The following is a 22945-nucleotide window of genomic DNA, read 5'->3' on the forward strand; positions in this document are numbered from 1 at the left end:
AGGCTGGGGGTTTTGCCATATGCACCGGGTTGACCTGGACTGGTGCCTGGGAAAACTGACGAATAAGTCGAGTGAGGTCGTCTTGACCCGAGGGACTGGGTGATCGAGGGCGGTTGCGTGAGGCTGGAGGTCCTCTAGGTGGTCCTCCTCCGGCTCCGTCCGCGGGCGGTCGCCTCTCACGGCGATCATCGTGGGTGTCCTCTGAGTCCGAGTCATCGGGGTCAGAGGGTGGTTCTCCGTTGGTAGCGACGAATCGTCGAGGAGGGAGGCTTCCTCCTCCGCCACCATTGGGTGTGGGCGTCATATACATAGGGCCGGCTCGAGAGGATTCGAACTGGATATTGGCTTGTTGAGCTGTGCGGCGTGCTTGGGCATCTTGTAGTGCCTGGGTAGTTAAGCGCTCTCGCACACGCCGAGTTGAGGATGATACTTTGGAGGGTATGGCTGTGGATGGATGCGATGGTCGCACCGATGCCCGTTGGCTTACACTGCGCCAGACAGAATTGACGTCGGCATCAGGATTCCGCTCCATCTGAGCGCGGAATTCCTTGAGATCTTCCGCCATAAGCTTCTTGACCTGTTCCATGATACGCCGTCCGTGGTCATCGAGAGTAGCGGGATTAACAAACTCTTTGGCCAAGAGTCCCGTGATATCTCGGTCGCGTTGGGTAGCCCATTCCTGGACATCACTATTGAACCTTTTCTGAAATGTAACCTCCTTCTCGAGGGTCATTAAGGCGGAGTGGTGTCGGTTAGCCGCTTCGCTAAGTTGCTCGATGGCTTGTTGACGCTGCCGTTCGTCCTGGGTGATAACTGCGATAGCTTTCCAGATCTGGTTCGCAAAGGCGGCGCTGTCATTTTCAACCTGCTGACGGAAGTGCCTGATTTGTTGTTCAGAGACCTGGACCCCGAGCTTGACCATGCCAGCGCAAACAGTGTACTGTTCACGGATATGCTCGTATTGCTGCTTAAGGCGTGCGAGTTCTTGGTGGTCGATACGCTCCTTGTGTTGCTGTCGAGCAAGCTGTCGTACACCTTCGTAGGCCTCGCTCATTCGGCGATGGAGTTCGATAATCCATGGTGCCGGGTCATGGACGGCTCCAGGCAAAGGCTGGATCTCAGAGGGTCGCTCATAATGACTTCAAAGTCCTGAGGCGAGTAGAGCGTAAGCTCCATGTGGTCGTCGACCTGGACAGGCTCGGCTGAAGGAGAGCGATAGTCCGCCATATTGTAGGTGGAGATGGACGCGCTATCGAATTCTTCTTGTAGGTTTCGAGCGGTCGCGTACGTGGGTGACACCGTGGCTGGTGATGCCGGAAGAGGAATGTGGGCGGCGTAGCCGGGAATGAAAGGTCGCGGAGTAGGCGAGGCGTTGAAGGAGTATTCTCCTGTAGTGAAGTCGGAATCTTCGTCGTCGTCAACCCAAGGGTTACACGGTAGTGGAACGAATCCTTCAACGATATCTGAGGGTGGAGCTGATGATGATGTGGTGGACATCAACAAAGGAAGAAAGCGGGGTAAGTGGCGATAGCGCTATGGCGTCGTAGTGCAGTAGTTGTCGTCTTCGATTGTTTGAAGATTATATGTGACAAGGGCTGTAATATCAGGGCTTGGAACTCATGGTTCAATTCAGGCTAATAATCTTCAATGGCCTCGAAGAGCGTGATGAGGAAGAAGAACGTCTAGGAATACAAACAGATCTCAGAGACGCGTATTTATCCATCGTCAGGTGGTCCGTGCCCAGTGGCCTCGAGCCGCTGCCAAGTTCCTCAATATCTCAGGGGCCAGTGGGCTTCCTTTGATAACCGCCATGCCTTCAGATTGCCTGCCTCGCTTTCAACGAGAGGTTCACAACTTGCAGTTACCCCTTCTTGCGGTGGTATCGGCAGTGTTGCTGGCCGTGGTTGCGGGTGGTTGGCTTTTGCCGTGTGACAATTGCTACGGCTTCGTCTTTATGAGACTCCCATGGTCAGAGGGCGGTGCTTTGGTCTTTGCTACCTTACCGAGGTGGGTACCTAGCTAGCTGAGGTCAATTACAACGCACCTGGTATCTTGTCTCCCTTAATCACCTGACACTCTATGTAGGGCTAGTCTATACCGGAAAATGACTTCGCAGAAACAATGAGCACACAAATCAGAGAGCTGGGGGTTGGGGGAGGTGTCAAAGGCATAGGTTGTCATGTGTTACAGGGTATAAACTAAGCCGCTACTCCATCTGTGTCAATATCCACCCCATTTACGTGTACCAAGTAGGCTCAGGGTGCTCCCGGAGCAAGAAATATCTTCCCAGCTCTCGGTTCTTGTAAGCCACCGGATCGTGCAGAGTGTGGGTTCTGATATCTCTCCAGAATCTGTCCAGCCCAACCTTGCTGGCAGTTGCCCTGGAGCCAGTCACTTCAAACACTCCCGCTGTCACCCGAAGACCAACATCGGTGGTGACAACCTTGACGGAGGCAACCAACTCGGCCCATTCACCACGCTCCTCGATGGGGAAGGCGGCTCGGTTGTTCTGGTAGGTGCCATAGATGCGGTCAGCTTCGGCCCCAGCCTGGTTGGCAAGGGCCTCGGCAGCACGGAGGTGGGCGAAGAAGTTGCCGTAGGTGGAGAGGATGTAGAACTCATCGGTGGCCTTCTCCTTGTTCTGTTTTGGCAGGTTAGGCGTTGTTTTCTATCTATTGTGGGAAAGGATGGTACTCACATCGCCGCCGTATGGCCACGCTCTTGTGCTGGTTGTGGTGTACTTCTTGGCAAAGTCCAAGGCGCCGAGGGCGATGCCAAGGTAGAAATTGCTGAACACGAGTTGAATACTGCATTGTGTTAGTATCAGAACAAGACAAATGGTTGTAAAGGTAAACCTACGTAGGAAGCAAGAGAGCGGGAAAAGAAATGCCCAGCACAGCCGGGTCAGGCTTCTTGGTCGCCACATCCCAACCAAGAGCATCAGTCCATGGGGCGGAGATGCCTTCAATCTTGGCGCTACCAGACTCCGTCAACCTCAAGCCAACATTGTCCCAGTTGTAGTGGAACTGAATACCAGCTTGGGCAGTAGGAACGATGGCAAAAATGTGCTCTTCAGGTCTGTCATGAATGGCACCCTCGAGGACGATAAGATCAGAGACAGCGGCGCCAGTGGTGAAGTTCTTGAAGCCGTTGTAGATGATGTTGGAGTCATCGTATGTGATCTTGAGGTCATTGTCTCTTGGGTTGACAGCGCCGCCGACGTAGTAGTTGTTTTCAATGATGAGCTTCTGGAACCGTTCGGCCTGCTCATCATTGCCGACCACGTGGGCTGTTCGTGACCACAAGAGGTGGTATCCAAGCAACATTCCAATGGAGCTACATCATGTGTTAGGCTTCAAACGCTTGCCATGGGGAAGTTAAGAGGAAACATACCCGTCGCCTTTGGCAACTTCTCTGATGACCTTATAGCCGACACTCCATGGTTGCTCACCACCACCGTACTTTTTTGGGCCGAGAACCTTCAAAAGCCCAGAGTGCTTGAGAAGAGCAACCTCGGCTTTTGGGGATTTGTTGGCTTTCTCGCGAGCAGCAGCATCAACCGACAAAACACCCGCAACTTCACGAGCACGCTCAAGCCAGCCTTGAGCATCAGTGGGATAGGTCGCCCATTTCGACTCGTACTCGGCGTAGACTGCTGGGTCAGTGGCGGAAGGAGCCTGGCTGATGACTGGAACCACTGGAGTGGCCATTGTGGTGTGCTTTTTTTGTGAGGGACACGGTGTAGGGGTATCAAAAGGCTTGAAAATAATGGTGGGAATGGCAGAAAGAGCCTGTTGACGGTAGACTGAAGAGTTACATGTTGAGAATGTGAGTAGTATGCCCTCTTCTTATACTAAGGCTCATAACCTTGCACATCAACGCCATCATGCCCTTCGGGTATCCCTCTGCTGCTGCCATGGCGACCACATCGATCGTGCTTCCCATCTCGTCACGAAAACTCCCGATTGGTATTGCGACTAAAGCCTCCAGAATTCCGTGAGTCGCTTTTCTGGTAAGGATACGCTTGTGAGCAGCAGGTGAGACTCTTCCAGCCCCGAAATCAAACAAAAGACGGCTCTACCCGGCGCTATTGGGATTGAAGGCCTGCGTGTTTCAGAGCACACCACAAGCCATGGGCAGCAAATGGCGACTAAGAAGAGCAACCAAGACCCTTAATCCCAGCAGGCTGCGTAGTATCATGCTCATTGAGATCTTGGTGTCTTAGATGGATTAGATTGATTCGATGGGTTAACGATCTGACATGTTTGGCGTGCTTCAACCTCATGCTGCCGCCGATCTAGGACTCCAGCCAGTCGTGAACGCCCTTGAAGATGACGCCACAGGTCCCAAAAATGATAACAGAGCTACCCGCAGCTGAGGATGCAGGAAGGAGCCGCTTTGGAAGCTACCACTGCGATGGAGCTTTGATCTTTCTCTCGACTTACACCTGCTGTCCAATTATCTTCGCCGGCTCCACCTCCGTCCTGGCCGTGAACCCCCCCGTGCGCACCACCCCCCTCTGCTCAAGCACAAGCAGCAAACGAGCACACTCCGAGTTTCCGAACGTCCGCGACGCTTTCAAACAGTTCTTTTTCTTCATTACAGTGGATGGTCATTGGAAGACTGAAGCTAAGATTCAGTCTGCCAGCTCCGCCTTGCTAGTCGATTGCGTGCTGGGGGTCCGCATTCCCCACGCCAAGACCAGGCCGATCAACCGAGATCCTCCCCAACTCTATGCTGTTGGCGCATGGCATCATTGCCTTGCGCGATGACGGGATGCGCTCACATCTCAGTCAAGAGAACTGCCCAACTTTTTGCGGGTGGCCCCAAGTGTATAAGAGCGAGCAGGATGTTTATTAGAGGATTGCCCAAACCAGTTGCTGAATTGCGTGATCGACCCGGTCTTGTTTCTTGAACGCGAGATAGTCAAGACGTCAAGAGATCTTATCTTGCAGCTTGCTTGAGCCAACGCTACTCATCTTGGACGTCTTTGTTTCCAACACCCCTGAGTTAGCCCCTTTCCGTCTCCCTGCCAACACACACACCACAACAACAACCACCACCACCACAAAGCAACAATGGCTCAACCACACGAACTCAACACCGACCCCGACCGTCTTCTCTTCGCCTACTGGGTCCCCAATGTCTCTGGCGGCCTCGTGGTCTCCAAAATCCCCCAAAACACCTCTTCCTCTCTCAAATCCAACCTGACCTACGCCCGCACCGCCGAACAGCACGGCTTCGAATACGCCCTCACCCAAATCCGCTTCACGGCCCTCTACGGCGCCTCGGAACAGCACGAGTCCGTCTCCTTCTCCCAGGCCCTCCTCCACGGCACCGAAAAGCTCAAAGTCATCGCCGCCATCCTCCCCGGCCCATGGACACCAGCCGTCGTTGCCAAGCAGCTCGCCAGCATCGACAATTACACCGACGGCAGAATCGCCGTCAACATCGTCTCGGGCTGGTTTAAGGGCGAGTTCCACGCCATTGGGGAGTGGTGGCTGGATCACGCCGAGAGATACAGACGCTCGAATGAGTTCATGAGGTGTCTGCGTGGTATCTGGACCGCGCCCAAGGATGAGGGCTTCACCTTTTCGGGAGACTTTTACCGGTTCAAGAATTACAAGCTGGCGCCTAAGCCGGTGCAGAAGCCGCACCCGCCTATCTTTCAGGGGGGGAATAGTGAGGATGCGAGGGTGAATGGGGCTGAGGTGGCGGATTGGTATTTTATGAATGGGAATGATCTCGAGGGGTTCAGGGCGCAGATTCAGGATGTCAAGGCGAGGGCTGCCAAGGTTGGCAGGGAGGAGCACGTCAAGTTTGCGGTGAATGGGTTTGTGATTGTGAGGGATACCGAGGAGGAGGCGATTAGAGTGCTGCAGGAGATTCAGGGCAAGGCCGACCAGGGTGCGATTGAGGCGTTTGCGCAGGAAGTGAAGAACGCTGGCCAGAGCACCAAGGAGAAGCAGGGCATGTGGGCGACGAGCACGTTTAATGATCTGGTGCAGTATAATGATGGGTTCAAGACCAAGTTGGTCGGTACCAAGGAGCAGGTGGCCGAGAGAATTGTGTTGCTCAAGGCTTTGGGTGTCAACCTGCTCTTGACTGCCTTCCTTCATTACGATCAGGAGGTTGAGCAGTTTGGCAAGGAGGTGCTTCCGCTGGTACGGAAGCTCGAGGCCGAGGGACGTGGCAAGGACGTCGCGTATGAGATTGAGAGGACTGGTGCCGTTTATCAGAAGCACTAAGCCTTGACCTGTACGATTGAATTATGATAATGAAGCAAATAAAACAATACCCATGCTCATCTAGAGATCATCCTCCTGCCCGACAATAACGTTCACCAGTTGGCTGTTGTTTGATGTGACATGCTCGCCGGCGGTGGCTCGTACTTGAGCCTTCCACTCTGGTGTAGGGAGGTACATTGGTGAGCACCAGAGCTGATATCGTGTGTCCTGCACCGGATGCCAGTCCCACCAAGCGTCGTCATGTCCAGTCTTTATTCGAATGTCGTAAGAGTAGGCACCGTAGACGAGGTCCCATGTGACTGTGAGCCTGACCCAACCCTCGTGATTTGGTGATGACGCCACTGCTGCAAGGTTGACTGGCGTAGACAACACACGACGCGGCACCGGTTGAGGGATCTCGAGCTCTTTTGTTGACCTGTCTGTCAAGGCAAATTCGGGAGAGAGCAGCGTGCGCGAGAAGGCTTGGGCAATCTCAAATTCGCCAAGAGCGCCAGGGTGAAGCCCATCGTAGGATCCTTCTCTGCAAAGGTAGTTCTCGCAAAGATGAACCAAAACAACGGGTGACGACGGTTGATTCCAGCTTGGGATTGCTTGAGCGAGCAGTTCGTTATACGTCTCGACTCTCACGGGTAGATCACCCAGCCCCGGAACAATAGTACGCTGCGGTACGTTCGCTATGGCAAATTTGAGGGCCTGGTTGTGAGTGCGCGCTTCTGTTATCAAGGCCTCCATGCTCTTGAGGGTTCCCCCTGGATCGCTTATGCCCCACCCAATGTCGTTAAAGCCCAACTCTACAAGACACAGGTCCGGCTTGTGTGTGGCGACCTGTTCGCCAATTCCGTCCTTGACGACGCATGCTGCTTTTCCCCACCAAGAATAATGATAGCAATCCTGGAGGAAATCTCGGTTCACATCTGGAGCGTATCCCCCATCGCGAGTTCGATCGTCCTCTGGAGGAGGTGGGATGGTGCCCTTGTGCGGCCCCACAAACACAACGGGAGTGTTGTTTTGTCGAAACCATTCCCATATTCGATACCGCCAAGTCCAGTCGCCTTCACGGCCGTGGGAAATCGAGTCTCCCACGATCATGATCCTTGTGGCCGGTCGTGTCGGTACTCCGCCCATCCTGCTGTGTAGGTAAGGCTTGTCTTGTGGTCGCGTTCATGATGAACAAGGCGTGCGTTGTGAGGGGTCAATGGCACCGGACCCACAAATAGCCGAGGTTGGACCAGGGAGGGTTAGGGGTCTGGCAGGGTGTTACCCCTGAGCCCCCTGAATTGAGATGACCATGACACACACACGAGTCAATTGCATTTTTCCAATTTGTTAAAGAGAGTATCAAGTTTGTTATTTATCTAAAAAATAAAAATAAAATAAAAGAGCGTATGAAGTTAGATATCGGTGAAGACTGTCCAAATATCACCAACCTTCATTCCCATAAATACCGCCTCATCTCCATCACCGCATATGAAACCATTATGAAAAGTCACTTCCATCATCACTTGGCCCATTCACCATGACCGTCGTAAAGAAATGTTCCCCGCCCTGATTATTCCCACTATATCCAAGGGCGTCCCTCATGCAGCGAGACCAACGCAAACATGGTAGCCGCGGTAGAGGTTGTCGCACTCAAAGTCAATCGTGACCTTTTTGTTCAACGCGTAAAACTCGTCCAAGGTGATCCCTGCTCCCTGCGCAATATCGTGGCATGTATCTCCAGCGACCACCTTGTGGAATTCAGCGCAGTTCTCAACGGTGCCTGGCTGTGGCTTGATCCCCGTTGAGGGAGAAGACGAAGGAGTCGAGAGAGATGTTGTGGTGACGGTGATGAATCCGGTAGGTGTGGGTGTGGGAGTCTGCACAGCTGGTTGGGTTGACCCGGGACGGACAAGCTCTGGGTACAGCGGGCTGCATTGTGAAATGACCTCGGACACGTCTACCCTCTTCAAAGTGCCCCGAGTAGGTATTCTGTAGACTCTGACACCAGTGTCGAGGACGAGAACGCCGTCCCATCCGATATTCAGGTTGCCTGACCAAACCTGCGCCGTGCAACTAGGGAACTCATTAGCAACTGGTGTGAGACAGTGCAGGCATTGTGTCACTTACTCAACAGCCTCCTCGGGTCCATTAATCCGTCCGCCAAGGGACCAGGTCAATGTCTTATCTTTGCTCTGAGTCGTCGACTGGCTAGAGGAAGAGCTCGTAGACCATGACACGGATGTCTCGACACTCACGACGTCGGGAATGCCAGCTTTGATGGACATGCCGAAAGTCAAACTGGTAGACGATGAAGTTGTCCAAGTCGTGGATGTAGAACGCATGATCGTGTCACCGAAGCTCCAGTTGTGGGCCACTCCATCCCATTTCACCTTTTTGGTGCTTAATGTCTCCAGCTCGAGATTCGCAAAGGGATTGTACGAGTCAATGCGGACATCCTCGAGCACCGGATCTTTGGCCAGCTTCCTGATAAAAACAGGGGACAGCTGGTCCATCTCCTTGCCTGCTCTTCCAACAAAGCCGATGAGCATTCCCGATCCAACCTCCATGACAAAGTTTCCTTGACCAGTTGTGTCTTGCCCGTGATCAAACTCGCCTCCAATGGTGGTTTTGAACAGAATGCGGCCGGTGCGTTTTCCATCACCGTTACCCCACAGAGTCATCTCGGTGATTGCTTCGCCTGGCTGAAAGTGGTAGTCTTTGGATTCACCCTCCAATGCTCCAGCGCTTCGGGTCGCGCCATCAGAGAAGGTAACCTGGATGCCCCGGAGAGTTTGCTTGTTCTTCGTGGTGGCTACCCTGAAGACGCGAATCTTTTGGACGGTTTGGCCGGTTTCCGCCAGCAACTCAAATTCGCTGCCTCCTTTTCCACCAACACGGAAGGTCGGCGCCCAGACGTCTCTCTCCCATGTTGCGGCAAGGGATGTAGTGGCCAAGAACCCTGCAATAAGGGAGGAGCAGAATTGTGTCCAACGCATCTTTGCAGTTAGATTTTAGCACATGGACTGTAAGGGCGTTTGTCAAAAGTGCAACAGTGTTGAGGAAGGATCGTGGGTTGATTGGTTGAAATGAATGTGAAGTGTATATCAGTGTAGGTAAGTAACGAAGGGATGGCTGAAGAGAGTGACTAGGTAGCAAGGATTCCCAACGAATGAACGATGCTCTCGGTGTTATATTCCTGCCTGAGACTGCGCGATGGGGGGAGGATTTAAACTCTGAGTTGAGTTGAGGTGGGAAACGACAGGACTTTATACTCAGAATGCCTTGCCACTGACGACCTGATCTGATAGATACGTCTCGGTCAACGGGTCTGTTTGTCTCCCTTGTGGCGTGCGTCGACGACGTAGGTCAACACCATGTTCACGTCGTTAATCTGCTCTCAAGTCATCAGAGAACGCATGATAATTGACCAAATTTCAGGGGTATCGCCGTAGTGGCGGGTAGATCAGGGGTCAAGACTTGTAGGCGCTCCTCAACCCAGGCGGAATTTTTCATTGGCTGCCCAGGACCGGCGTGCAAAGACGGCATGTCCTTGGCTTACGAGCTTAACCGGCCTAGCACTTGCAGCCCTATGAGCCAGAGCATAGGCCAACACGTCGATTTCAACTATCACTACCTGTTCCTTTCGTTGTGATTGTAGATGTATTCGTCCTCAAATCAATGCATCTTCGTCAGTAATTATTGTTGAAATCTGACTGCGGTCTGAGTTGAAGGTAGGTATCAACCACCGTCCCATGACTCCCATCAAGATACCTCGTTCGAGTAAAATGGGCTGAATTTAGAGCTATCATGGAAGCCTTGAAACCCAATTGCAAGGCTCGCCTCAGCAACCCCCAAATATCCCGGCCTGCCCCCAATGCGGCCATGGTTTTGAAAGCGGAGACGTCATTTCAGGCCATCCCCTGCCCGCAACCAGACCGTTCTCGATACCGACTGGGACTTTTGGACAATGCTCACGCTCGCCAAGGCAACTTCTGATATTCAGTCGATTAAGGTGGGACGTCTCATTTTCAGCTGACAGCGATGATTTCATGCCAACCTGCAGCTACCTTAAGCTGCATCTCAGCCTCATGTTAAAGTCCCAAATCCATCCTAACCTGGAGTCATAAAACGAATGCAGGAGCCGTCGCTGAGTTGACCGGATGTTTCACTGTCTTCACCGGCCAACAACAGGTCAGAGCCTTGCGAACACTCAACAGCCACAGACGGAGCCTGGGCCCAAATCGGCAGCGGCCCGAAGGTGGTGTGGTCCGGGAGCCCGAATGATTGAAATTGGATCCGAATAGTAGACCGGTAGAAAGGGTTGTTTGTGTGTTGTCCTGACCTGATACCAAACTCCTGCAGTAGTGCGTACGGTCTCTAGGTCCAATTCTGATCAGCTCGTTGAAAGTCCTTAAGTCACAGCCTATCAAGGGCTTGCCGTGTACCTGAAACAAATTTGGCACTATCTGCATACATGTAAGCGTCGTCTAGGCCAAGCAACGCCAAGCCCCAGCCTGTTTAACGTGGGGAAGGGGAAAACCCAACGGGCTGGTCAAAGAAGACCATTAGTCGAGAGGAAAACATGAACAAGAGACAATGTAAAATCACCAGCTGTATACTGCTGGAACTTCAAAGTGTGGGTCACTTCCGCCATCGTTTTGCCGTAGGATGATGACGCGGGAAAGGAAGTAGGTGCAACTCCAGCCAAGGACGCCACGTCGCAGCCTTGAGATGTCAAACAGAGAAATCGCAACAATTTTTTGCGGCTTCGGGTTCGGTCAACTGCGGAGGGAGATTTTCAGAGTCAAACTTAAGGAGATTGAGAGCTTACAATAGCCCTCATGATTCACGTCCATGAGGTAAGAGATATGAGTTGACGATCCCGTTGTCGGATGGCACGGGAGGGAAGCCACACTTGACCCAGGACCAGTCGGTCCTCGTGGCCAATTCCAGTTTAACATAACCAGAGACTACTCCTAATGGTGCTGCTGTCTGTGCTATATAGAGACCACTGGCCTATGAATAGCTTACCTAAGCCAAGACTGTGGGTTAGGGTTGTAGGAGTGTTGCTCCTTGTCAGATTAGTCAATGAAGCCCACTGTTAAGGAATTAATATCTCGGCAGTGGGACCTGGGCTACTGGGTTCGGCCTTTTCCAGCCACCCGGGCAACTTACACAACACAACAATTGATACGGTTTTAGACCCCATATACGATTTGACGCCCCTATTTACCCTTGAGCGCGTAACGTCATGATCCAAGCAACACACCTCCAAGTCTATGTCTCTTAACCTCTACGATGTTAGAATCTTCTATACACTATGATGTTTTAAAATCTTGCAATTCTACCCCTGATAGCGGCTGCGCAAGCCAAGCATCGTATTTCGCATTCAGCCCGTGTGATATCTGGATACCTGGTAAGTCTTTGCCTGCTTCATTCTTGGTTCGTATGTCTTTTTCCCTGGGTATCGTCCTTCTCCTCCTTTATCGTTCCAACTTCGCAGGGCCAACCAAGCTATGCACGGTCCTTGTTACCTACTTCAAAAGTCCGAGGTCCCATCGTACATACACTATCTAATTTCTCGGCGCCCTCCCGTCCTATAAACGGAAGCAAAATGTTACAACCTGCACCGGGAGTGGATACAGACTGCAAGGCAGTGTCACGGCAGGGCAGACCACTGCGCCAAACCTGTTGTGATTGCTATCAAAAGCTACAAGTGAGCCAAGCTTCCCGGCTTGGCTCGCTCCAGTGGTATATATATGGTGACGCCGCCACAGCCGTCACATCTCCCCCCCCTCGACGAGAGCCCCCGCGAGCTGCTGCTCCAGCGAGGCCTTCGAGTGCCATTTATCATCGAGAAGAGGGCATATATATGGTAACTGAAAGTCCTACCACTCCATATACCCGAGCGCGGTCTTCCCGGCAGCAAGCTCCAGAGTACATGCAAAGCGGGCTCAGACTTTCCAAGAGCGTGGCTCGAACCCACGCTCCCGTGCAAGCTTGGCTCAAATGTCACGGCAGGGCAGACCACTGCGCCAAACCTGTTGTGATTGCTATCAAAAGCTACAAGTGAGCCAAGCTTCCCGGCTTGGCTCGCTCCAGTGGTATATATATGGTGACGCCGCCACAGCCGTCACAGGCAGTACGCCGAAGGTGAATATGACAGGATGATCGAAGGTTGTGACAAGCGCCTCAGACACGGGTTCACTGTCAACAACAGGTTGTTCTAACAAAGAGCTACTGAGAGTAGATTGTAGACAAATGAACTTGAATTGCTTGCATGAGGAATCAGATTCCTCGACACGGGGAGCGCCCGGCGCTCCCCCCTATTTATGTGAAGCTATCTACATATGTTTCTGAGGTATCCTTGTACCTTTCTCAGTGTGCTTGTATTGCTTGCTTTTGGCCGCGGCCAACAGACCATGGCTACCGCTAACAGACCATGGCCACCGCCAACAGAAGGATGAACTCCTTGCTAGTAAGACTCCTTTCTTTCTGACAGGTACCACCCAGTGGTTCCTGTACAGGGGTATTACGCTTGGGGCGTAACACAAAATCAACAGTCAAGCATTGAGACAAGGATGCAAATACGAAGTACACCGCTATTGCCATTAGACCATCGGTATCGACAGATTCAAACCCATGACGCCCAGATCGGGTCTATGCCACCCGCCAAGACGGAGATGCAACCTTAGGCTCCCCGTACGATATTTCCCGGTCTGTTGTCATCGACAACGAGCCAAGGACTTGGGGTGCCGATCCTTCCGTGGCTAGCTCAAAAGTTCAACGATATCTCATCGACGGTTGATTCTGGACGTTGATTTCTTCTTCTTCTTGTGGTGAATACCGTCACTAATCTCCAGTCCACAAAGCTCAGTCTTTCCTTCTGTTCAAGGTACATTCGTTTCTTTGACCAAACCAAGAAAATGCATTCGAAATTCTTGGTCTTGGGTGCTCTGCCCATCCTAGCCATGGCGCGGGCATATCCTCCTGTTATCAGAGGCCGGCAAGACCCAGACACCACGACATCCATCGAAACCTCTCGTCCCACCTCCCCGACTCACACTTGGACAGCCGCGGGTGATGCATCCGCCACAGGGCCGTGGGATGGACACTACACCGGAATCTACACCGGAACACTTCCCGACGATGACAGCGGCCACTACACCGGTATCTACTCTGCCACTGCAACCGGCTGCTCGGGCACGTGCACTGGAACACCTGTCGCGGACTACACCGGCATATACACTCCCACTGGATCTGCGACTGGATCTGCCACCGGCTGCACAGGTATCTGCACTGGAACACCGACCGCGGCCTACACCGGCATCTACACGGGCGAGCTCCCCACCACAACCGGCCAGATCGCATCAAACGGCACAAGTACATCTGCACCCGTCGTCATCGGCGGGGCTGGCAAGGGAGTACAGGGCGCGAGCTGGGTTGGTGGAATCATGGCCGGCTTTGCTGTTATGGGGTTGGCTCTTTGAGAAGAAGCTGTATTATAACCTGTTGATGAAGTGGATATGGGCTTGGATATACATATGGATAGGTAGCTTGTTTGAGATATAATACAAGGTATTTAGCCGATAGTACTCATCGACGATAGCGATTAGGGTGACTTGCTTTGGTGAATTAGTTGACTTATTGTTTACAAGGTATGTGGTGATAGACGAGGAATAGTATTAGGTACCTTACCTGGTAGGTAAGACAGAGAAACACACAGCCAGCGCTTTTCCAGCACCCGTTGTTCTCTTCATCAACCTGGTGCCTGCCAAATCATTCGCGCCGCTCGTCTTGGAAGACGTTTCCTATGCCTTGCTTGACTCATCGTTCCAACTTGGTTCCAAACCAACCAAGCCATGCACGGTCCTTGTTACCACTCGAGAATAACGTACACCTTCCCACTAACAGCAACAAACACAAGTTCGCTGCTGTTGGTGTGACATTCGTGTTCAACATGTTGTTGGGCCGAAGTCGTCCGCACCTCATTTGACGGTGCCTTCCCGTCTTATTAAGACTCGATGAAGTCAGGTATTCATGTGGCACTTGACAGCTTTTGTGTGTACTAGTCAGCAGACAAGCATTCAAGGTTGGCGATGTTGGATGCACATGCGAGGTACAGCGCCGCTGCCATTGGACAGCCAGTACGAAATGGATGCCAACCCCTGACCACGGATGGGATCTACGCCACTTGTCCGGATGGAAATGTGACCTTGATCTCACCATCCGATATTTCCCAGAGCCGCCAGGAAGGCTGTTGTCATCACACAGAGGGTTAAGCACACACGGGGCGCCGATCCCTCCGCGGCTCCTCAAATACTCGACGACATCCCGTGGGCGGTTGAGTCTTGTCCTTCCTTTTTACATCATCTTGTGGTGGATAGGTAATATCGCTAACTTTTAGTCCAACCGGACCAGTCCTTCGTTTTACTTACATTCGTTTTCAGTTAAAACAAAAATGCATTCCAAGTTGTTGATCTTGGGCGCTTTGCCCATGCTCGCTATGGCACGGGCGTATCCTCCTCTTCTCAGAGGACGTACAGATGGCGGCTACGTCACGACTCCCGTCAAGACATGCGAGGATATTGGGCAGCAGACCTGTGGAGATGGTTGTGTTCCCTTGGAGTACAGCTGCTGCCCCACCGAGGAGGGAGCTTGTGCAGCTGGTTATAAATGCCAGATCGGAGACAACGACAAGTACGGGTGCTGTCCCGAAGGTCAGACATGTGTCGGCAATGGCGGCTCTGTCACGACCACCTTTTCGACCGCACTTCCTTCTTCAAGCGCTCCTGCCCACGAGGAAGAGCCGCTCCCCATTGATGACGTCGAGGAACCCGAGCCAACTTCCACTGATGCGATCGAGGAGCCTGAACCGACCTCCATTGATGTCGTTGACGAGCCAACTTCCACTGAGACTGCCGAAGAGCCTCTGACCTCCGAACCAGCTGAGGACACCGAGCCCACCGGCACCGACCTTGTCGACGAGCCCGAGCCAACTATAACCTCCACCATCGTCGAGTCCGACCTCCCCAGCGTCACAGCATCTGATAGCTTCGAGCTCTCTGCCACGACCACCCAGGAGCCCGGCACCACAGTAACTGGCGAGCCCTCAGCCACCGGGACAGCGACCGCAACCCCCATCGGAACCCTCACCTCCCTTTCCACGACCCTCAGCCCCCTCCCAACAAGCTACACAACCTCCACAATCTACACCACCACCCTCGTGACCATCACCTCCTGCGCCCCCACCGTTCCCTGCAACGGCGCTCCCACCGTCATCACAAAGACCATTCCCTTCACAACCACAGTCTGCCCCGTCACTCCAAGCATTATCCCCACGGGCACAACCAGGCTCCCCATTCTACCCCCCGTCAAGCCGACCTACGGCTGCTCCCAAGGCGTCGGCGCCAACTGCCCTCGTCCCACTTCCCCAACTCACACTTGGACAGCAACGCGCACCCCATCGGGTACAGCGCCCTGGGACGGAAACTACACCGGAATTTACACAGGCTATCTCCCTACCACCACCGGCCAGGCTGCATCCACTACGTCGAAACCGGTCACGGCTGGTGCTGGCAAGGGAGTGCCGGGCGCGGGTTGGGTTCACGGAATTGTAGCAGGTGTTGCTGTTTTGGGCCTGGCTTTGTAAGGAGACACTGGGGATAATAGCTGATACAGGTGTTAGATAGCGTCGGTATGTAGTTGGATAAAGACATAGCACGACACTTACCCCGTGGTGCATTAATACAAGCAATCTTGGCATGTCGTGTTCCTGGGTCGCTTTCTTTCGTATACCAGACTGGTTATGACTCTGTCAGAAGTTACCCTCCTCAATCCCCCCCATCCAGCCCTTGCTCGCCTCATTTACCGCTTCCAGTCAAAGGGTGTTGCATATTCCTGACAGCCTAAGGTCATTGGCAAGAGAATTATGTTTCGGTTGTGGTCTTCTGCCGCACCACGGTTTAGTGGATAAGTTTAATCTAGTAGCACTCATTAGATTCATAGCCACAGCGGGATTAACCTTCAGCTTTTTTAAGCGCATGGTTATAGGCAGGGTGTGAGACTGGAAATGGAATAAGGGGCCGGCTTCGTATGATGAAGCAACTGGGAATTCGTTTCTTACTCGGAAGGAAATGCGCGGGCGAGTTGCTGGCTATAAGCCGGGGAGGTAAACAAAAACAGAGAAAATCAAATACCAATGTTCTTGTGGTTCGAGGCTGCTTGTGTAGGTGCCAAGAAACATGCTCAGCTCAACAACCCCAACCCACACAACACCGAGCCAACACTATAAAAAGCTTGGCAGGGGTCGCAATATCATTTTTACCATCTTCAGCTCAGAACGCGTCGCACGGAACCGTGAACGACGCATCACAACTTTTTGTCACCGGCGCGAGCACAATAACACTGACCTTCCACCATAACAGCCCTCCATCATCACAGTCCTTTATCGCACGATTCCCACAGTATGAGCGCCCCATTCACCCTCCCCAACCCAGCCGACCTCCTGCTCAACCCGTCGCTCAAACGGCAAGCCTCCGACTCGGAGGGGTCAGACGCCTCGAGCACGGAATCCCAGAAGAAAGCCAAAGTCACCGAGTCTTTCACCGCGGCCTCTTGCAAGGCCTGCTGCACCCCGCTCCGATGCTGCTCGACCTGCGACCCGGCCAGACGGCAATGGACTTGTACCAAGGTCGGATGTCCGGGAAATTGGCTCCGGTTGGTGGAGTGTTGTGAGCATGAGAATGAGAGCTTTTTGCATGAATTGCATGGCGACGTTTGTGAGCTATTGTCACTACCTAGGTACAGGTTTGCAGGTATAGAGTACTGGCGGATTTGACAGCCTCGGCCAAATAAATGCCACTCTTGTAACAGACTTCTCTGCCCTTCTCTTCGCTGTGAGGGCTGGGGATGCCAAGACACTGATCGCAGCGGATCATCCACCACCTGTTCTCCCGTGCAAGATGTGTTTCGAGGAGCAACAGCGCCAGGAAAGCGGAAATGGCGAGGAGCAAGGCACCGATGATGATGATGGCGATCAAGGACCGGAAGACGAAGCCTCCAAGAAGGAGCCCGACGACCAACCAGCTCCGCTACCACCCTGTGCCACTATTTGCGACTGGATAGTTCACCCTGATGACTTGTACAGCAAGTACACCTGCCATAATCCCAAATGCCCCAGCGACGGACCGCTCGTCAGCTGCGAATACTGCATGGAAGAGGAACCTAAAGGAATGCCCTACCGAGTGTCCCCTCTGCCACAGGCACTGGATGTGCGTCTGCTTGACCCAGGGCACTGAATGTAAACTGACCCGGCACTTGAGCGATATGGGTCGCTGGGGTTCGAAGCCAAGGTTTGGTGATGCCGCTCCCCACAAGCTAGGGGCCACAGGGAGTATTAGTCCGAGGAACTCGCATGCTCTTACTGCCGTGAGGAGCTCTACTCTGACCACCACTCAACAGACTTTACTGCATACTACTGCCATAACTAACGCTGCACCACTTGGGAGTTCATCACCTGCGAAGAATGCACCCCCAAGGGGGTGCTCCGGCCATGCCCGACTGTCTGGGCGAGGACGCGTGTGCATGCGAGCTATATACGGCCCCGTGGCAGAAGATGTGCAAAAGCTCTCCGATGTACAACTGCTGGCCAGTCAGGGTCTTCGACCAGCCCTTCTGCCAACGGAGCTGGCATGTTGGGCCTGATGGGGAGCGGTCGGCGGAACCCGAATTCTGCAATGTAGAGGCCCCACCCTGTATATGTGACGATTCGGAGAAGGAGGCCGATGGAAAGGGGCGTCCGACTGCATCCTAGCTGCAGGGCTCAATTCTCCGGCTCTTAGATGCCAGATCAGGGGTGTAATGCCGTCCTCGAGGCAAATCGAGACAGCCAGCAATGTACATACACAAAGCCAATTATGGAACAACCAGATTCATTAATACTACGTTCTCTGTCCTGCCTTTCACAACCCGTCCTCGCCAGGAAAAGAAGTGAACGCAGCCAAGCAAAGCACACCAATCTGAAGACCGATAACTGACACCTTTTGAACACTCAGTTAGACTTGTACCATCTATCCATCTTGGTTTTCTTTAAATAGCAACGAGACAAGAAAAATCCCACCGGGCCGTGCTAGGTGGTTCAGGCAGAAATCCGAGTCTAGAAACACAATCAGCCTTGTTGCCCCATCACAACTCTTCAAAAACAAGCTTATCCTGGTTCTCATCCGGCCCGTCCGCCAAATACTTTTTCCGGAGGTACTCCAGCCTTGCCCCTTTCCCGTCAGGGTCGGACTGATGTAGCTCTGCCATGTGCAGCTCCGGCGACGCGAGGTTTCCAACCTTGGAGTCATCTTCCATGAGCCTTGACCCCCCGGGTATTGTGGTGCCTCGTGCAGGTGGTGGAAAGGAGGAAAGATAAAGAGAATCATTGTTGCTCACCTGCAAAAGCCCGTTGCTCAACCCATCACCATGGATCAAATCCAACACACTCGACTTCTTTCTAAGGGGGGGCTGGGCAGGAACACCCAGCATCCCACCGCTCTCAGCCGCACCAGCGACCCTAAGCGGGAAGGGGAGCACGGTCCCCACCACCACGGGCGCAACCTGGCTGACCACCCCGCCAATATCCCTCACGAGACCGCCGAGGAAATCCCCAAACGACTCCTCATGGCCCTGCCCCTCCGGGACCGACATCTTAATCTGCTGCAGCTCCGAGCTGGAAAGCTTGGACAAGGCCTGGAGGGCGGTCTCGCCAAAGACGGCCCGCTTGGCCACAAGGATGGCAGCTTCACGGTCGGCTGGGGAGAGGGATTGGGTCGAGAAGGAAGACTCGGAAACGTGCTCGACAATCTTCTTTGTGAGCTGGTAAAGGGGCTCGCGCTCAACGGCGCGGACGATGACCTTTCCGAGGTCGTCGAACCAGCCCTCGGCGCGGTAGGACTCGGCACGGTTCCTGATAGTGTCAACGAGGAATTTGCCCAGTTCGATGCCGATGGTGATGCCGGGGAAGAGGCCGAAGAGCTCGGCTTGTTGACCGTTGGTGGCTGGGCCGTTGGAGGTAGCAGCGAAGGGGACGGTTTTGAGCTTGACCTCGCCGGTGGCGGTAGTTTGGGTGTACTCGGTCGAGCTGAGGATCTTGTTCGCGGTCAGGGGGAGGGCGGGGCCGAGGCGGCAGATGATGGGGTCAAAGTTGATGGAGCAGTAGTGGGTGCTCCAGATCGAGGACATTTCTTGCAGGATCTTGCGGGTGATGGGGTTGTCCTCTAGCTTCAAGATGGATTGGAGGGCAGCCTCGGCGAGGATGCCACGCTCGAGTGTGCCTTGCAGCACAGCGCTTACATCAGTCAAGGCAGATTCAGTGGCCTGATTGATGACACCGAGGATGGCGTGAGCGATGGCGCCGTGGACGCCGCCCAAGAACGGCTGGAGGTAAACAGGGGCGGCAGGGCCCACGTTGCCCTGCACAAATTTGGCAACCTTCTTGAGGTCGTCAAAGAAGCCCTCAGCGTCAAGGGGTCCAGGAGCTGGAGCGGAGGTGTAACCGGTGCGAGGAGCAGGTTGGGTCGTGGGACTGGCGCCGGGGGAGGTGGTGGAGTAGCCGTATTTGACAAGCTTGATGCCCTGGTGCTCACCCCAGGGTGGGAGGTTGCCGTCGAAGACCTTGAGCATACCCTCGTAGTCATTGCCGAGCGGGCCTATGACACTGGCCGAGTTCTTGTCGCCGCCACCGTAGACGTGAGTACCGATGACAGCTTGCTTGGAACCCTTGCGGATAACAGGAGCACCAGATTGACCTATCCGTTGTTAGCGAAACATTATCACGGGGGAAAAAAGAATCCAAAACTCACCGCCAAAGGTCGAAATCCGGTACTTGAGCATGCCCCTTCCCCTGTTCTTGGCCGAGTCAAGGACGTAAGTGGTGCTGGTGAACTGCTCCCACATAAGGGCACCCTTCTCCTCGCGGCCATCGGCATCCTCGAGAGTCTTGTCGGCAGGATAGCCAACAACACCAATCATGTCATCGCCACTCTCAGGAGTGTTCTTGTACGTGAAGAGGCGGAGGTTGCCAGTGAAGGGCTTGTCGAGTTTGACGAAGGCGACGTCGGCATGGCGGTTGTTGCGGTCGACAACCCACTGGGCGTTGGTGACGACGACTTTGCCTGAGCGAAACTGCACGATAGGAGAGTTGATGCTGGAACGTCCGTGGTAGCCGATGTAAGCCTTGATGTCGACGGCCTTGCCGAGGCCTCTGCCATAACCAGACCAGTCGAAGACATTGTGGCCGGCAGTCACCAAGAGGTCTGGGGCGATGAGCCAACCGGTACCCATGGCGTAGGACTTATCACCAGGCTGCTGGCCTTCATAGCGCATCTGAAGCTTGACGATGGCTATCTCTTTGTCAACACTTGCCGGTCATAGATTCGCGCAGAAGAGGACACTCACAGCGATATTTTCCGCCATCCCGGATATCGTTGTCATCGACCAGAGAGCGGTGGTCTGGGTCAAATACCGACTCGGACGTGTCATCAGTGGAGAAGAAAGACTCTGGTGTCACCTGGGTATGGGCGTAAGGAATTTCCCAGGTGGCAGCCACGGCGAGATAGGGTTCAGAAGACATTTTGGTTTGATGTGTGAACGAGTTTTGATGATGTGAGAAGTGATGCGGTGAGTGTTCGTCGTCTGAGACGATCACCACGTCCATCTTATACTCCCTTCCTGGCGACGCCAAGCCCAATCGTCAACTGAGGTGCCTCCTTTTGTTGTCGTCAACAACTTGATGGAGAAGCGACGCAAGCCTCTTTCCTTCTGGACTAAACTGTTTCGTGATCGATTGAAGGTCTCGTCCAATAGTGGCGTACGCTGGAGAGCGCTTGCGCGGAGAAGAAATCGGAAGTGCCTCGCGACATTGAAGCTGAAGCTTCATCTTGAAACATCCTTTGGCTCCAATATCACAAGCGAGGATATCTCAAAAGGTCCATGCAATCCTTCAGCTGAATGTTGGAAGCCTAGTTCGTCGATATCCATATCTGTGTGTGGTTAGTGCTGCTGGACGTGGCCGGCTGTGCCTGCAGGTGAAATTGCACAAAACGTTCTGGAGTTTTTGGAATGCGATAGAAGGCTCTTGGGAAACGTGGTCTAGAACTGACAGGTGCAAGCAGTTTCACACAAAGGTTTTCTTTTGTAACGGATGGCGGGCTCGGGTCTCCAAGCACCTGGAACGAGGATGGTGTTATGTACGACAACCGAGAATGGTAAGGCTGTCGCTGGCACACCAGCTGAATGGGTGTTGACCTCAGCTAGGCCGTGCTATTGGCCCGCCCTCCACATGCTAATGCGACCTGCTGCAGAACATCACAATTCCCACCACCCCAAGAGTCCCTTTTGGGGAAGCCCAGGTGCGGGTGCGGGATGGAGCGAGCCGCCCACTCTGGTGAGGGGGACGTCCAAGGTGGTACAACCTCGTTGCAAAACGCTTACTTGCAAAAGACCTGATCAAGTGTTTAGTAATATGTGAAATAAAAGCCGGCCGCAGTTGTTCGCCCAGGAAAAATCTCAAGATCATATTCACCAGTTGGGCCAAGCACCATGACAGGGCGGGTCGACGAAGAGCGCTCAACGTTGGGAATCCTCAGCATTATAATAACTCCAGCGATAACTTCGGGCAGAAATCCGCCCGCTCGTACCCGAGATATGCCAGATCAAGCCCCATTTTCTCGCCGGTGTCGGGGCTCGGGGGTTTGTACCGGAGGTCCGGATCGCGGCGGAAGTAGTGGGGCCGCCGCCCTCTCTCTGCATGCAGTCAACCGTCCTCTGGAATGAGCCAAGCAACCAATCGAGGGGTGCTTTTACACTGGTCGGAACTCCCCTCTCGGGCCGGGATCATGTCCGGGGGGTTGGCTGAGGGCATCAGGGCGAGCTCACTGTTGGCAAGTCCACAACGGTGTTGGTTTCTTGATCACCTTTCCAGACATATGCCGAGGTGCTCTTTCTCTCTTTGTTGCAGAATGTTTCCGGGTACCAAAATAAACTTCTTACAGCGCAGATCAGTCAGCGGTCTGCACGAAAGACAGTAACAATATGGTAAGCTGACGGGCCATAACGTTGGGTTTGCTCTGGAGGAACACAACATGCTAAGGTTCTGAGGCATGTCGCTCTTTTCTCTTTTGGTGGTGATATGCAGGAACGCGGGGGTCTAGATCTTGCGGGTCAACAACTTTACCCCATATTCCATTTGGCGCTTCCCGCGGTGGTAGTGCTGACGGGCTGATATCAAGCTTATCATGTATGTGGCTGCATGATGACAAAGATATTGACCTCGTCTCGTGCAAGAAAACAAAAATAACTGGCATCCTGGTGACAGTAAGGGTTTTGATGCCAAGAGCACGTGTCTGGTTGACATTCCTGATCCTGATGAAGTGGTCTGTGTCAGCCTCTTTGCCGAGAAGAAAATTATTGAATTTGCCAATGACCTGAGAACTGGGCACGAATCATGACCCCTATTTCATTGAATCGTTGACAGCTTAGGCTAGCTGCGCTCCAACAGTTGCCAGTAGTGAGCTACCTTATGGAGGAGCAGAGATCAAAGGGAGAATTCAGGTGAATGAGATGGTCTCGCGCCCCAAGTTGATGGCGAAGCAGCGAGACACTGAAAACGTGGAGGCGGAGACTTGACGATGCACAGGGCCAAGGGCGCCGGACCTCGTCCTCAGCTACGTATG

The 22945-nt window shown here is 53.5% G+C and overlaps 7 protein-coding genes across 7 annotated transcripts; 3 read left to right on the top strand and 4 right to left on the bottom strand.

Moving 5' to 3' along the window:
- Positions 1-2013: 2013 nt before the first annotated feature.
- Positions 2014-3710, bottom strand: QC762_502050 (uncharacterized protein; the record flags this gene model as incomplete). The annotated part of the gene is made up of 4 exons (XM_062890629.1): positions 2014-2641; positions 2699-2807; positions 2860-3336; positions 3394-3710. The coding sequence occupies 4 exons, from the start codon at positions 3708-3710 to the stop codon at positions 2237-2239; spliced, it is 1308 nt and encodes a 435-aa protein (XP_062741537.1). The 3' UTR covers positions 2014-2236.
- Positions 3711-5078: 1368 nt separating this feature from the next.
- Positions 5079-6248, top strand: QC762_502040 (uncharacterized protein; the record flags this gene model as incomplete). The annotated part of the gene is made up of 1 exon (XM_062890628.1): positions 5079-6248. One exon carries the CDS (start codon positions 5079-5081, stop codon positions 6246-6248), a length of 1170 nt encoding a protein of 389 aa, XP_062741538.1.
- A 60-nt stretch (positions 6249-6308) lies between these two features.
- Positions 6309-7373, bottom strand: QC762_502030 (uncharacterized protein; the record flags this gene model as incomplete). The annotated part of the gene is made up of 1 exon (XM_062890627.1): positions 6309-7373. One exon carries the CDS (start codon positions 7371-7373, stop codon positions 6309-6311), a length of 1065 nt encoding a protein of 354 aa, XP_062741539.1.
- A 197-nt stretch (positions 7374-7570) lies between these two features.
- QC762_502020 (uncharacterized protein) lies at positions 7571-9458 on the bottom strand. The gene is made up of 2 exons (XM_062890626.1): positions 8355-9458; positions 7571-8300 (listed from the first exon to the last, which is right to left on the bottom strand). Exons 1-2 carry the CDS (start codon positions 9221-9223, stop codon positions 7826-7828), a joined length of 1344 nt encoding a protein of 447 aa, XP_062741540.1. The 5' UTR covers positions 9224-9458; the 3' UTR covers positions 7571-7825.
- A 3695-nt stretch (positions 9459-13153) lies between these two features.
- QC762_502015 (uncharacterized protein) lies at positions 13154-13717 on the top strand (the record flags this gene model as incomplete). Its single annotated transcript, XM_062890625.1, has 1 exon — positions 13154-13717. The coding sequence occupies one exon, from the start codon at positions 13154-13156 to the stop codon at positions 13715-13717; it is 564 nt and encodes a 187-aa protein (XP_062741541.1).
- Positions 13718-14688: 971 nt separating this feature from the next.
- On the top strand, positions 14689-15879 carry QC762_502010 (uncharacterized protein; the record flags this gene model as incomplete). The annotated part of the gene is made up of 1 exon (XM_062890624.1): positions 14689-15879. The coding sequence occupies one exon, from the start codon at positions 14689-14691 to the stop codon at positions 15877-15879; it is 1191 nt and encodes a 396-aa protein (XP_062741542.1).
- Positions 15880-18146: 2267 nt separating this feature from the next.
- QC762_502000 (uncharacterized protein) lies at positions 18147-22883 on the bottom strand. The gene is made up of 6 exons (XM_062890623.1): positions 22697-22883; positions 22318-22634; positions 20670-22257; positions 20075-20614; positions 18666-20020; positions 18147-18384 (listed from the first exon to the last, which is right to left on the bottom strand). Exons 3-6 carry the CDS (start codon positions 20926-20928, stop codon positions 18367-18369), a joined length of 2172 nt encoding a protein of 723 aa, XP_062741543.1. The 5' UTR covers positions 20929-22257; positions 22318-22634; positions 22697-22883; the 3' UTR covers positions 18147-18366.
- Between the last annotated feature and the right edge of the window lie 62 nt (positions 22884-22945).

The sequence above is a fragment of the Podospora pseudocomata genome, chromosome 5, assembly GCF_035222375.1.
Source record: "Podospora pseudocomata strain CBS 415.72m chromosome 5, whole genome shotgun sequence".
Classification (NCBI taxonomy): domain Eukaryota; kingdom Fungi; phylum Ascomycota; class Sordariomycetes; order Sordariales; family Podosporaceae; genus Podospora; species Podospora pseudocomata.